Source organism: Narcine bancroftii, chromosome 4, assembly GCF_036971445.1.
Source record: "Narcine bancroftii isolate sNarBan1 chromosome 4, sNarBan1.hap1, whole genome shotgun sequence".
In the NCBI taxonomy this organism is placed as follows: domain Eukaryota; kingdom Metazoa; phylum Chordata; class Chondrichthyes; order Torpediniformes; family Narcinidae; genus Narcine; species Narcine bancroftii.
In genome coordinates, this window is record NC_091472.1 from 123,089,211 (window position 1) to 123,105,263 (window position 16,053).

The 16,053-nt window shown below is 38.6% G+C and overlaps 1 protein-coding gene and 1 long non-coding RNA gene across 3 annotated transcripts in view; one reads left to right on the plus strand and one right to left on the minus strand.

The window, feature by feature from the left end:
- The window catches only part of LOC138761089 (uncharacterized), a 247,081-nt gene that overhangs the window by 102,448 nt on the left and 128,580 nt on the right, over positions 1–16,053 (plus strand). The window lies entirely within an intron of this gene.
- LOC138760233 (seizure 6-like protein) overlaps positions 1–16,053 on the minus strand; it is a 126,413-nt gene that overhangs the window by 82,053 nt on the left and 28,307 nt on the right. The window contains exons 5-6 of the mRNA XM_069930565.1: positions 10,428–10,613; positions 6,000–6,168 (exon numbers count right to left, since the gene is read on the minus strand). Of these exons, the coding sequence (XP_069786666.1) occupies positions 6,000–6,168; positions 10,428–10,613 (355 nt within the window). The remainder of the gene's footprint in view (positions 1–5,999; positions 6,169–10,427; positions 10,614–16,053) is intronic.

Below are 16,053 nucleotides of genomic sequence, written 5' to 3' on the forward strand. Positions count from 1 at the left end.
GATGGAGTTTATAATGACCGAAATAAAAGAGATTGTCGAAGACCTGATGGAGAGAATGGACTGAGCAGAGCATGAAAAACTTGAGGCTTTGGGGAAAAAAAAGCCAAAGAATGGGAGTCGGATAAACAAGGACTGCTTGACAAAATTGACCAGATGGAGAACTTTAGTTGACAGAATAATGTCCGAATTATCAGACTAAATGGAGGAATCAAGAGAAGAGACCCAATGAACTTTTTTTTCAAAAATGGATCCCACAAGTATTGGGAAAAGACAAATTTGGAGAAAATCTGCATATTGAGAGAGCTCACTGAACACAGACCCAGAAGTCTCTGGTGAGACTTTTAAGCTACCAAGAATGGGAGATAATTTCTGGGACCAGCATATGATTACTCTAAGTAGAATAATGGCCCGCCCGAGGTTGATCATGAAAAGGTTCTATTTTTTCAAGACTTTAGCCCGACCTTGATTAAACAAAGAAAAGAATTTGAAGATGTGAAAAGACAACCACGTGCTAAAAACTTGAAATACTCAATGATTTATCCTGCAACCTTGAAGTCAAAATAGCAGAAGGAAACCGGTGAATTTTCAAGACCAAGAACAGAATGAGGTGGAAGACTTTCTGCGAAGTTTATAATGAGAAAAAGATCAAGGTTGTTGAGGGAGAAGATTGTGAAAATATTTATAATGGAACTAAATAAAAATACTAAAGGTTGTATTATTTTATTTGAACAGTAAATACAAGATGGTTTTATAAAAAGCTAAAGTGGATAGAAATGCTAACGGAGAGTTCAGTAAAGGAAAAAAACTGGGAAAAGTGGTAGCAGGGTGGAGCAGGTTGGTGCCTGGAAAGGAGTAACAAAAAAACATGGCGCTAAAGGGAAGGGTTCTTCTTTCTCGAGAGATTCCATGGGCTTTTGTCACATGCTTTCGGGGCTCTACCTATAGGTCACTGTTGGGGCAGGGACAGTGTTTGTTTTTCTTAAGGGGGAGGAATTAATTTGTTATTTAAAGAGTCAAAGAGATTTTACTGTTAAAAAATATTGCTCTAAAGAAGAATATGGATAGAACATTAACATTTATTGGTTTTAATGATAATGGAATTAAAGGCTGGTGAAAAGAAAACAGGTCTTGGCATAAATTATAGACAGAAATAGTCTTTTTACAAGAAATACATCTTACCAAATTTGAACAAGCAAAATTAAAAAGAGGATGGGTGGGGCAAGTAATATCATCTTCATTTGGATCAGAAGCAAGAGGAATAGCAATTTTAATAATAAAAATATACCAATATTAATAGAAGAGACATTAAATGATTAAGCTGGAAGATTTGTCATAGCACACTGTAAAATTTATGCAGAATCATAGATGTTTATGATCATTTATGCCCCAAATTATGATGATGAAGTCTTTATGAAGGATATCTTTTTAAAAACTGAAGGCAAAGTATATTGATTGGAGGAGATTTCAATTTTTGTTTTGATCGAGTATTGGCCAAATCAGCAAGAATAGTTACAAGGGTGAAATTTGAAAAAAATGACATGAACATTTATGAATGATTTAAATTTAGCTGATATATGGAGGTGGCTCAGAAAGAGACTACTCATTCTATTCAAGGGTACATGATTCACATACAAGGATTGAGTTATTTTTGATGTCTACCTAGTTACAAAGTAGAGTGGTAAAAATGGAGTATTTGGCAAGACTTTTATCAGAATACTCGCCGTTAACTATTGCAATAATGGAAAAGCAAGAAAGTATGTATAGATAGCACCTTAATGCTATATTATTAAAGAGGAAGGATTTTTTGTGATTTTATTAAGAAACAGATAGAAATATTTTGTGAAAACAATCTTTCTTCCCCTGACAATGGTTTTCTAATATAGGATACTGTGATGGATTACATCTATTTTATATTGTATATAGATATGTTTTTGAAGGAGATACATTGTGGGGGCAGTGTAGGTCACAAACAAACACAAACACTTCACAATACCGATCTCATTTAAAATACCAGAGCTCTGATCAAGCCAGTCAGTCCAGGATCCAAGTGCCTTTGCAAAAACTTTGAAGAATGCCAATATAGACTTCACAAGTAGGTGCTGTGGAGTAATGGATTATTGTTTTGAAAGCAACAGATGAACGGACTCAGAAGTTTTGGTCCAGTGCTCCAAATGCAGTTTGCTTTTCTAAGAAGATCATGTGGTTTTGCAAGCAGAGAGAGAGTAAGGAAACCAAACAGGCATTTTCTAAAAGAGAGAGAGAGAGAGAGAGAGAGAGAATTGGTTTCTGCAGCATGGCAAGCTGGCAGGTTGTTTAAAAACCCATTGTGAAGACGAGTTGTGAGTTCTGAGTTCAGCCCGATGTGGTCCATACGAGAGGAAATGGCTGGCTAGAATGTTTCACCTGAAATAAGGGAAACAAAATGGAACTCTGTGGGGACTTGCAGAAGAAGAGGTTATCATTTGGAAAACCCTAATGGAACAAGTTTCTTCGGCAAAGCACTGAAGTGGCTGATTGGAGGGAATCAGTTTGTGTGTGTCCAACAAGCGACAACTCTCTCTGAAACCAACAAGAACCTTCCTGAGCAGTAACCAATAACTTTTAAACTCCAGAACTTGGTGAAAATTCATAAATATTAAATTCTGTGCACAGTGTAAGAATTGCTTGATACCGGTGAATTTGGAAGAGTGAGAAGTGAGATTGGACTGGGAATCAAAGAACTTTTCTGAACTTATGCACATTACATACATGTGCGCTTAGAATTAGAAGGGGGTTAAGTTAGCTTAAGTTAATAGTAATAAGTTAAAGTTTGATCCTATTTTTATATTTAAAAAAAATTAAAAATACTTTTGTTTAAGTAACCATTTGTCTCGGTGAATCTCTATTGCTGCTGGGTTTTGGGGTCCTCTGGACCTGTAACAATACGTTTAAAGCTTATTTGATGGGACAAATGATTTCTTACACTAAAGATCTTGAGAGAATATGTGAGAGAATTAGAAGGCCTAGAGAAGGATATATCAAAATTGGAAAAAGAATATCGGATATCAGGAACACAAGAAAAATATAGAATATTAGAGAACAAAAGGTTACAATATAAAACACTACAAACATATAGAACAGAAAGAAAAGATATTAAAAACTAAACAAAAATATTATGAACTAGGAGAACAGGCACATAAAGTGTTAACTTGGCAGGTTAAAGCAGAGGAGTTCTCCAGAACAATAAATGCAATAGAAACAGAAGCTGATACTATAACATACAATCAAAAACAAACAATAGTACATTTAGACAATTCTATATGAAACTATATAAATCAGAATTAGTAAGAGATGAAAATGAGATGTGTGTGTGTATATATATATATATATATATATACATACACATATATCTATATGTTTTGAAAGTGGAAAATTTTGATATGCATATTTGTGGAAAAAACAAAAATAAAATATTTAAAAAAAGCTCCTTGAAGCATCCAATTCTTTTATCAAATACTCATATCCCCTAGGCTAATTTTTCACATCTCATATCCATCACTTCATAACTTATTCAGCTGCAATATTTACTTAGGTATAAGCATTTGAGGAGGAAAAGCACTCTGACCACTAGGTAACTCAACAAATAATTCAGTTCCATAACACTTAATAGAAATTCTCTCTCTCTGAAGCATCAGATTTCAGATTTATTGTCAGAGTACATACATGATATCACATACAACCCTCAGGTTCCTTTTTCCTGCTGGTGCAGCAGAATTAGTCGTGCAAAAAATAAACTGCACACAGCATAAACAATGAAAGCAAACAAATAACTGTAAACATACAGAATGTAAACAAACTGATTGCACAATACAGAGAAAATAAAAAGAAAATTAATAAAGTGCATGTAAGAGTCCTTAAATGAGTCCCTGATTGAGTTTGTTGTGGAGGAGTCTGATGGTGGAGGGGTTGCAGCTGTTCCTGAACCTGGTGGTGTGAGTCTTGTGGCACCTAGACCTCTTTCCTGATGTTAGCACCAAGATAACCAAGAACCGAGCGTATGCTGGGTGGTGAGGGTTTTTGATGATTGCTGCTGCTCTCTGAGGGCAGCGTTCCCTGTAGATATATTCAATAGTGGAGAAGGTTTTCCCTGTGATGACCTGGGCTATGGTCCACTAACTTTTGGAGGGCTTTACGCTCAGGGTGTTTCTATACCAGACTGTGATGCAGCCACTTAGCACACTTTCTATCACACCTCTGTAGAAACTTGCCAGGGTTTCTGATGTCATTCCAAATCTCTGCAAGTTCCTGAGGAAGTAAAGGCGCTGATGTGCTTTCTTCACGATACCATTGATGTGTTGGGCCCAGGAAAGATCCTTCAAGATAGTGACTCCCAAGAACTTAAATTTGCGGACCCTCTCCACCTCTGATTCCCCCAACTTACATTTGCTCACTCTCTTCACCTCTGATCCCCCAATGATCACTGGATTGTACCTCTTGCTTTCAATGGAGTATGCTCAATTTACAGGTAGAACCAACCAAGGAAATTCCTGAGGAATGAGTAAAACATGAAAGTCTTCAGACACTGAGTAAAAACACAATGCTGGAGAAACTCAGCAGGTCAAACAGCGTACTTTAAAGATCAAAGAAACTGTTTGACTGACTGAGTTTCTTCAGCATTGTTTTTATTTTTAAATTCCTGAGCAATACTGGATAGTACTCTGAAGATAGTACTCTGGATTATTAATAAGAAAACATTTGTTCAAATGTTTATAACAGCATGAAGATGATGCTGAAAGGAGAAAGCTTTATTTAACTTTAAGTGGCACTTGGGTAATTGTGATCAGATTATGTGATCATGGGCTTCATACAAGGAGGCAGAGGTAACAAATGCAGGATTTGATCACAACACTAAATGTCACAGTAAAGGTGCACGAGATTATTCATTGAGTAGTTCATAGTTTATTTATATTCTCTACCTTGAATATTTTTTTTCCTTTTTGATGTGTTAATTGTACTCAAACTGTTGTTAGTGTTTTATGTAACTGGTAGCTGCAGCAAGTAAGAACTACATTGCTTCTATACATTATACTTGGGTATGTGAGAATAAACTGCATTCATTCATGGATCTTCTCTGCTGTGGAGGACTCAAGGAGCCTCAAAAACATGTGATCTGGTGATTAACTTTGCTTTGCTATGTATAAATAGATTGCCACAGATCTTTAATTTCAATGGAAAGTACACATCAAAATTACTTATTTCTCTGTGAAAAAAACATCCAAAGGCCATGAAAGATTCCATTGGAAATACAAATAGAAATTCACTTTTTAGATCCTGGCAAATGATCTTCTTTCTTATTATGAGCAATAGCTTGCATTGGGTTCCCAAAGGGCTCCCAAAGGATTCTCAAAGGACATTGGGCACTGAAGGCTTTTCATTGTGTCAGAGGTTTGGATCTGGGCTCAGGTTGCCAATGTTTTAAACTGAACTGAAGTCTTGTGTGGCTACAGAGCTCAGGGGAGGACCACAGAAGAATCCATGGACCTTCAGTGACTCCTGGGGACTCCTTTTTGCTTCTCTTTCTCTAACTATAAGGGGCGCCAGGCAAAACTAATTCTAACACAAATCTTTGTCTGCCTTATGCAATTCATGCAATTTCATTTCATATTACAGCTCAGTTTTATTACATGACAATAAATAATATCAGATAATGGTTCAAAAAATGTTCAAAAACCACTGTTTTAATCGTACCTCATTGACTCGTTATGTGCACAGTTTCAGAACTCCAAAGGAAATGGGCCAATGACAATTTTTCTCAAGTAAAATATTTCAGTAACAATTGAGTCTAGAGCAGTGATTCTCAACCTTCCCTTCCCACTCACATACCTCCTTAAGCAATCCCTTACTCATCACAGAGCACTTATGACATAGGGATTACTTAAAATGATATGTGAGTGGAAAGAAAAAAGTTGAGAACCACTGTATTAGACAATGAAGGAAAATGGCTCAGTCCTCACTCTTACCTATCTCCTTTCCCAGCAAGGGAGACCTTTTCAAAATGCATGTGGAACTTTTGTCCTTTGGTTCCTTCGATTGTCCAAGTGCATGTTAAGTTGTTGCTATAGTTTGCTGGATAATTGGGCGACAGTACTCTTCCTATTGTACCATTTGATATTGTTCCACCACAGAGAGCTAAAGAGAGAAGGACAAAGATATTACATGTTATCTAGGGAGACCATAACTCCACATCCCCATCTTTGTCTCCCATCCCTCCACCCACCCACCAGTTTCCTTCCTTTCAAAGGCATGGGTGTTTGCAGGGTTGGAGGCAATTTCTGTTACTGTTTGTGTACAGCCATCCTCCAAGTTTTGGTAGGCTATCAAACTTTGGAGGGTGCCAGAGCCAAGCCTGAGTCTGTAGTCACATCACACGTCCATATATAGACCAAGACACGCACACACACAAACTCACACCCTCTTGCAGGATCATTGCAACTTTGTATGAAGGTATGCAACTTGATCGTGAGCGTATTATTGAAGTCACTGGATTGAACCATTTGATGGGGAGTTAGTATACTGGGCTTCAAATGATCTATTACTTATTTTATACCAATAAAATTCTTATTATTTCTGCATTCCTGTAGTATGGAGGGTTATGAGACCTAGTCAGATGTCACCACATTAGTCAACCAAGGTTAAGACCACCCATGGTGAGCTCACACCATGCCGTTGGCTCCTTTAACAGAATACATACGTCACCTCCCGCTCCTTTAATCACCTGCCGTATTTTGGGCATACCTGTGCTGGCCCCCACTGACCAGCCTGGGGTATAAAGCCCAACACGTGGAGCAGCTGGATCTCTTTACCCCTGAGGATGAACCCAAACTCCACTGCAGGTCACGACCCAGACTGCGCTGGTTAATGTTCCAGTAACGGTTTGGGGGTGGGGCCTTATTGTTGTCATGCACATGTAAAAATCAATCATTGTAAATTCTTTCCCTCTGAAGTAATTGGGGTGCTGTACCTGCACCAGATTGAGGGGTGGTTGATACTGCAATTTTGTCTTTGTACTATATTGTCTAGATCATGGTGTGCAGGGATTACTGGTTGGTAGTTGCATCTGATGCCAATGTGTTGCATGTGTCTTGTGTGTGTGTGTGTGTATGTGTGTGCGTGTGTGTGTGTGTGTGGGTGGGTGTGTGCGGGGGTGTGTGTGTGTGTGTTTGCAATCCTTGTGGAGATTTTCCCTCTTTTGCAACAATCGACTTGTTTTAGACTCATTGTTTCTTGGACCTGCCAAACCTGCTCCTCACCTCACAGTTCCCTAACCCTGCTAATACTGGGGAGTCATGTGATGGAGTAGTGGCTGGTCGGGTGGAAACAGCCCTCTCCAGAGAAAAGGAAAAGAAAGTGTGAAAAAGCAGAGCTCAATAAACATAAAATACAGGAAGAGAAAGATAAAGTTACAGAGAAGAGATAGAAGATGGCATCCAAAAGAGAAAAAGAAAGAATAACAGAGAAAAGGGAAGAAGGAAAATCACTGGAGAAGAAAGACGAAGGCCTTACCTGCACATCAAAGCAGAGAGCCACCGTGGAGAGGAGTGGCCGATCTCTGGTGTTGGTGAGTCCCCAAAGGAGCAGTGTCCACCCAGCCAGCAGACTCCAAAAATGGCTCTCAGAGCCAAGAAGAGGTGCGCAACTGTGCATGTGCGAAAAGTTGCACATGTGCAGTGCGCAAGTAAAAGAAAAGGTTAACGCCGACGGGAGGGGGACTCAGCTGAGGAGCGGCCTGCTGCGGAGCGGTCAGCTGAGAGATGCCCGGGATTGGGGCGTTCGGCTGGGGGAAGTAAACAAGAAAGAAGAAAAGAAGAGTGGTGAGAAAGAGAATGAAGGGCTGGAAGAGGGTAAGTGGCAACGGGGCGATCGACAGGGGGACGACCTGCAGCAGGAAGCCCAACGACAGGAGACACAGCAGCTGGAGGCCCAACAAGGATACAGAAGCAGCTCACCAGAGAAGGATGAGGATACAAAGATACAGAGAAGAGAAGAAGATCACACAGACATAGATATAGACACAGAAGAGGAGGAAGAAGACCAAGGATTTCAAAGGAAAGAAGAAGGTAAAATAGAAGGACAAAGTTTAGATAAAACCTTTTGTGAAGAACAGATGAGGTCATTAAAAGAATGGCTATAATTAGAATTTAGTTCAATCAAAAGAAACAATGAAAAGAGCTGAAGACAGAATGCAAAGCTTAGAGTTGGTCATGACTGAAATAGGGAAAAGAGTAGAAAATGTGGAGGAACGAGAATCTGCCGTAGAAATGGAGATAAATGATTTAAGAGGGAAGTTGGAAGAGAGCGGAAAAAAAATTAAAGAGACACAAGATTTATTGTCACGAAAAATTGACGTATTGGAAAACTACAGTAGGCGAAACATAAAAATAGTTGGCCTGAAAGAAGGCAAAGAAGGGTCAGATATGAAGGAATTTATAAAAGGATGGATCCTGAAGTTGATGGGAACGACAGATTCACATGAAGAAATAGAAATCGAAAGGGTGCATAGAGCGCTAGTACTGAAACTACCACCACATCAAAAACCGAGATTCATATTGGAAAATTTCTAAGATATACAAGAGAAAACATACTGGAGCAGGCAAGAAAGAAGGTTAGAGAAGACAATAAGCCATTGGAATATAAGGGACAAAAAATATTTTTTTACCCTGACATAAGCTTCGAAGTTTTAAAGAAGAGGAAGGAATTTAACACGGTGAAAACAATCTTATGGAAGAAAGGGTATAACTTTATATTAAGACATCCAGCAGTACTCAAAGTATTCATTCCTGGGGAATGGAATAGACTGTTCTTGGACCCAAAGAAAGCCCAAGAATTTGCTGAACATTTGCAGGACAGGAGAAGAGACAAGAAGGATGACCTGCAAGAAAATGTACAAAAATATGTAAAAATATAAAGTAAAGATAATGTACATATAAAGATTTAAAGATGGATAAGAGAAAGGGAAGAAGGAAAAAAGAGAGAGCGAGCTTTGTTATAAGTATAGGAAAATAGTATTCTCTGGGGGGGGGGGGCTGGGGATGGGAAAATAATGGTCACTGCGAAATCGGTTGACGCCTGCGAATAAGTTCACAAACCGAATAGAAAAGGGAGTTGTGGTTGCCGTCAAGGGACAAGGGGCAATCCAAGGAGAGGAGGTTCATTTGGGGTTAAAGGGTTATTGATTGTGGGGATTGTTGGGGTATTTCATGTCTTAAATGCGTTGTCATATATTGAGATTAAAAAGGAAAACTTAAAAAACAGTAATGGAAAAAAAGGGGATGGAGGTGGTGAAGAGGCGGAAAAGTGAAAATAAAGATATAAGATGGCTACGTTGGACCATATGACTATAAACAATAATGGAATATATAACCAAGTTTAAGTGTATCCCATTGGGGGGAAAAAACAATCACATATAATTTAAAAGACAAAGTTACAATCATTGGGGAAACCTGGGAACCATACATGGAACATGGCAGAAAGAGCAGGCCGAGGACCTCCAGCACTTAAAATGATAAGAAGATAAACACGATCAGATTTAATGTGAATAAGTAGATGATGATACGTCTTTTTTTGTTTGTATTCCTTTTGTATAAATATATTGTTTTATTGTATTTTATATGTCCAATATCTACTGTTTTTGGAGGGGGGTGGGAAGGGGAAAGGGAGGTTTGGGGGGAAAAAAGAGAAAATGTCACTGTGAATATTTAAAGAGATGCATCTGTAAATATATTGGTTGATATGGTTCATAGTGCAATAAATAAAGAATTTAAAAAAAACCCAGCTAATACTTTGCCATGCAGGATGAGACGAGAAGATGGGAACCACTGCTGAGCTATTGACCCTTCCAAACACAGGGTTACTAAAGTCAGTTGAACTGAGTAGATCCCACTCAGTTAGCACTGAATTAAATCTAGACTTCACTGGATTGGCCTAACACTGATCTTCCCCAGAAGGGTTCTACTGCTGCCCTACTCCTGCGGCAAGCCTCGAGCTGATTTTTTTCTAACTCCACCTTACATGCATTTTTTTCTATTGAAATCCTTAAGAAAGATTGCTCATTTTGCACTTACAAACTTTAATGGGGATTCCTATTTATCATAGTCAAAAAAGCTGAGGTCAATCATTGCCAGAAAATGGATGATTAATAGAGTGGCAGTTTGCTATTCACCTTGTCCACTTATCATTGATACACTTTTATGGACACTTGATAGGTTACTCCCCATTTCAAATAAAATTGCTACATGATGATATATTGGATATTCTATGGATTCCAGAGCTAGATGGAAAACTGAAAATAAAATATTTAGGATTGCTGTGGTTGGTAGGAGGATGATAATTTTAATGCATTTTTTTTTCCATTGTTACAATCTAAACAGTTTAAACCTTATGACGTTTACCTAGACAACTTGGTTCTTTCGTGCTCCAGTGTGGCTGTGATGCATTCATACAAGTCAGTGTTTGCAGCCCCTGCAGTTGGTAACCAGGGTTGCAACGGAAGTGTGCAGTGCCATCAGCATGCAAGTCCAAGACGGACACGTCTCCGTAGTCAGGTCTCCGTGGAAAGATGCAACTCAACATGAAAACTGGGGGAGCAAAATGACAGGAGTCACACCAACATTTTGTTTCCATTCCCAATCAGCTCTGGGTGCATCTCTCTCTATATTTTTTTATTACATTTAAATTAAATTTAGATGCATGGTAATAGGCCTTTTTGGATTAATATTGTCTGCTTTGTGGAAAGGAACATGTTGGCACACAGATAGGGAACAAACATCAGCTACCACAATAAAAATGTATCACATTTAAAGTCCAAAATACACTTTTGAAATAATTTTGAGGTCCCCTTTTGAACCAGAGACTCTACTTCACTGCAGTAAGGACATCATTGGGCCCAATTTGTCCCTTAATTGAAAGTAGCAAAAGATAGTATTTATTAGTTATGCCATATTTGGTTTTTCATTAATCAAATGACATTAATTTCCCTACTCGTAACAATCCTCAACACACCTTATCTCGTTTTGAGACCAGGTGTTCAGGATTTTATTGTCCATTGTAAAAGGAATAAACCTATTTTGAGCTAGAGACATTTTAGGAGATAGGCCCCCTTTATTCCCAATTTGATAATTTATTTAATTCCAATTTGATAAGGGGGTGTTTTTTACACCTGAAATTAATTTTTAATTCATTCATATATATAAAATTTTCTGCTAACCTCTTTCCAACCTTATGCAGCTCTATTTTTGCCCAAGAAGGCTTGTCTCCTCCATCAAAGAGGGAAGTGACAAACTTCATTTGGGCTGCCTAATAATATTTCTTGGAGTCTGGGAGGTTTGAACCTCCCATCTCATAATACCATGATAATTTATCAGTACAGACTCTGGGTGGCTTACCCTTCCAGAGGAATTTCCTGATGCTTTTGTTTAAGTCTTGAAAAAACTTCTGAGGTAATAGAATCAGTATTGTCTGTAAGAGATATTGGGCTCTTGGCAACACATTCGTTTTTATACAATTGACCCTGCCAATAAGATTTATTGGGAGAATCATCCATTTACCACAGTATTACCCAGTTCTCTTAAGCAAGTAGAAATTTATTTCAAAAGTATACTTCCTACTTCAAATGGGTACCTCGAAACAGGGGTTACATAAATCTAGACAAAGGTGGGAGACAGATTTGGGTAAACTGATTGATGAAAAAAATCTGGTCCAACTTATGTCGGGACAGCATGACCATTACTGTTAATGTAATATATAGATGGACACAATACAATTGTTTGTACGAACTATATCTTACACCACAAAAATTACACAAATTAAAATCAGAAATATCAGATCAATGTTTTAGATGCAGCAAAGAAACAGGAACATTTTGTATTCAACCTGGTCATGTTCCAAGGTGAGGCTTTTCTGGGAAGATTTGGGAAATCTTCTAGAACAAATCACTAAGATTTGATTTATGCAGATACTGGAATTGTTTATACTGGGAAATATAGCAGATATAAGACCTAAAATGAGGCTGTCAAAACACCAATTAGAATTTGTAAAGACTGTATTGGCAGTGGCCAGGAAGTGTATAACTGTTACCTGGAAATCTGATTCCCATCTAGATATGACTCGTTGTATTCCCCTGTAGAAAATTACTTATAACCTTGGAAAAAATACCACGTTTTTCTAAAAATTTAGAGTCCATATCTTCAATGATGCCCCCCACTGCCCTCAGCTCCCTGCATCTGGGAATCACCTAGGATTCTGCGTAAGTCAGGATATTTGTCTCTTGGCTTTAGATAGATGAATCCAATGAAACTTTTTTTTTCTTCTTTTCTTTTTTCATCTTTTTTTCTTTTCTCTCTTCAATTCTAATGACTATTTTTCTCCTTTTTTCCCTGCATGGATATTAAGTTTATTTTATGTAATTGACGAATTTCATGTTGATTTGAAAATATAAATAAAATATCAAAAAAAGAAATTTATATCTCAGTATAAGGCAGCAGAAGATTTAAGATGTAGTTCAAACTAAATAGCATCTGCAGTTCCAGCAAAATGCCAATCGTTGATTCTAAAGGCCTTACTTGTTGGTAGAAATTTTGAAAGCCAATAATCCAGCTAACCTAATACTCTAGCCATTCCCAGCTTTGAATACTGATGGGGACATTCAACCCTTCTTAACTTGGATGACAAATTTTGTCATTAACTGGGAGTTTATGAGCATTCCACTGCCCCCTTTCCAACACACTAATGGCCCCCCTCTAACATTCATTCTGACGCCAACTCTGAGAAAACCGACCAGCTCTATTTTCCCTTAATCAGGCATAACATTAATCAGGCATAACTTTTGTTCATATTTGTTCATATTTGCGGTTTTAATCTCCCAGATGGTTTTTAAAGAAAAAGGGAATGGCCGTTTTCTTAAGTATACAATATATATATATATTCCATCATAATGATTCAATCTTATTTTACTGTGTCTGGGACCACACAGTGTACAAATAGCCTGATGTGTAGTTTACATTTCAGCAATGTCTATACTTCAATAGCACCTAATTTATAAGGTGATTTAGGATTTCCTAAGGTTATGAAGGACAATGCAGAAATGCAAAACATTTTCTCTTTGCTTGTGGATTAAGATGCTTGGCAAGATTACTTGGAGTAGAATTAGCTCTATCTTCTTCTTTGGCTTGGCTTCGCGGACGAAGATTTATGGAGGGGGTAAAAAGTCCACGTCAGCTGCAGGCTCGTTTGTGGCTGACAAGTCCGATGCGGGACAGGCAGACACGATTGCAGCGGTTGCAAGGGAAAATTGGTTGGTTGGGGTTGGGTGTTGGGTTTTTCCTCCTTTGCCTTTTGTCAGTGAGGTGGGCTCTGCGGTCTTCTTCAAAGGAGGTTGCTGCCCGCCAAACTGTGAGGCGCCAAGATGCACGGTTTGAGGCGTTATCAGCCCACTGGCGGTGGTCAATGTGGCAGGCACCAAGAGATTTCTTTAGGCAGTCCTTGTACCTTTTCTTTGGTGCACCTCTGTCACGGTGGCCAGTGGAGAGCTCGCCATATAACACGATCTTGGGAAGGCGATGGTCCTCCATTCTGGAGACGTGACCCATCCAGCGCAGCTCTATAGAATGTTATAATTATCATGGCTTAGCTTGACAAATGAACATTTAGCAAATGGGCTGTCCACGTCTGCTGCAGGGTCACTGAAGGCTGATGAGGACATTGCGGGACAGACATGCCCGTCATCCATGGCTGGAAGGGAAATTCTGTTCTGGATTTGGTGCTGCTGTATCATGGTTCGTCCTCCATCTCCCTTTGTCCTCAAGGCCAGCCCTGTGTGCATTCTCGAAGGAGGAGGCAGACTGGTGAATGGTGTGTTGGTATGTCACCAGGTCGCGCGGTGGAAGGCTAGAGCAGACTACTGGTGATGGTCAATGTGAGAGGCACCAAGGGATTTCTTCAGAGAGTCCTTCTATCTCTTTTCCAGAGCCTCTCTGTCATGGTGGCCAGTGAAGAGTTTGCCATACAGCTCAATCTTGGGCAGGCGATGATCCTCCATTCTAGAGACATGCACTGCCCAGCATAGTTGTGTCTTCAACAGCATGGTATCAATGCTGGTAACCTCTGCCTGTTCAAGGACTTCAATGTTGGTGATAAAGTTTTTCCAATGGAAGTTGAGGATGGTGTGGAAGCAGCGTTTGTGGAAGCACTCAAGGAGTTGTAGGTGGTAACTGTTATGTAGAATGTAGCCACATAACAAAGCCATAACCAGCAAGAGTGGAGATTATCAGATAATTTCCCCATCAATCAAGCCAAAAATTATTTAGATTAATATTATACACAATATTAAAAGGTAATTTTTCCTTCACATTGGATTTTTTTCTGGAAAAATTATCCTGTTAGAAATTGCTGTAGTTTCAGTTTCCTATCACAATGTAAATAAAAGGATCTAGTTTCCTGTACTGATTGCTCTATGTCATAGAATTCTCATTTGTTGATGCATGTGGTATCTATATGTTTTAATTAAAAACACTATTTTTGTTTCCTTGTTTTCATTGTATCCTCGTATCCTCGTGGTGGCCTGAGTCAACAACCGAATATTACCTCTTATATTCTCAAATTGTTAGGGCCACCAGGCAATGCTCGGAAAATTTTTTGTTTTGCTTACTGCAGACAGAAGTTGAAGTATATCAAGTATATTACATTTTTATATATTATTATGTGACAATAAAAGGAACTTTGAAATAGTCTTTTGATAAATTGTTTGGAGTGGTGCAAAGGATTCAATTCAAAATAATTATATCACTGGATTCTGAACCAGTATCCACTGTGCATCAGGATTATGCATGTTTCACAGATTTTATATATAAAGCAGTGACTATGTTGCACTGGATAATGGATTTATAATGGGATTGAATGTGTGCTCGTGCCTCACTGGACATTTAGTCAACCTGTAGTTTTGAGAAGTTATTTTGAAGATTCCAAAAAAATATGGAGACATGAAATTGTTGCTCATCTTTTAACGTCAGCCTCAGAAACTGGGTTTTGAAGGAAGTGGAAGAGATGGTTCACAGTTAAACTGCCTTGTTTCACCTTCTATGGCACGATGACATGCAAGCCCTGCCACAGCTGCCGAGCATCAATATGAAACCTCAAATTTGTCCAGAACTCTTATTGCATTGGTAATGGCCTTTTGGATATTGGACCTACACTTCCTGTGCACCTCTGAATTGCCTGATCTGAACACCACAGATCTTTCTCTCTCTTCCCTTTTCCCTCTGCCTCTTTTCACAGAGCCAAATCAATTCTCACCTTTCCTGTAAGCATATCCAATTAACACCTTTTGCTGGTCTGGACTCTTTTCCCACCCTCTCTTTAATCTCTTTATTCTTATGTTTTCCTGTTCGCTGCTTCTTCCTTGAAGAAGGGTTCAAGACTGAAACGCCGATAATATATCTTTACTTCTCATGCAAGACCAGTTGAGTTTCTCCAGCATTTCTGTGTGTTTTTGCCACAGATCTTATCTTCAACAATTAAAACATCTCTTGGTTCAACCATGGCTTCTGGTTAGGATAGAACTAGATAATCTTCATAGGAACACATTCATCCAAGCCTTTCCTGGTAAAGTCAGTAACAACTGTGGCATAGTCACCCACCATTTTATCATTGGACTGAAATGTCAACATTGTTTTTCTCTACAGACTGTGTGGAGTGTTTCCTGGATGTTCTGTCTTATTTCAGATTTTCAGCATCTGCAGTAGTTTTAGGTTTTGGTTTTATCTTGATCTCCCTTGTTTTTCAGAAGGCACGACTCTCGCCGAATTGAATTCCTTTGAATAAAAAAAAGGGGCGATGGGACCATTGCAACCAGAGAGAGTTGTGTTGAATGGTTTGGAGGGAGGTACATGTTGGTGTTATTTTCTGCTTATTCTAGGAGTACCACTGTTTTTTGATGCATGTTAATGATTTGAAATTGGAAGCCAGGCTACAATTTCAAAATTTGCAAATTATACAAAATCTAAATGCTCTATAATTTGGAAT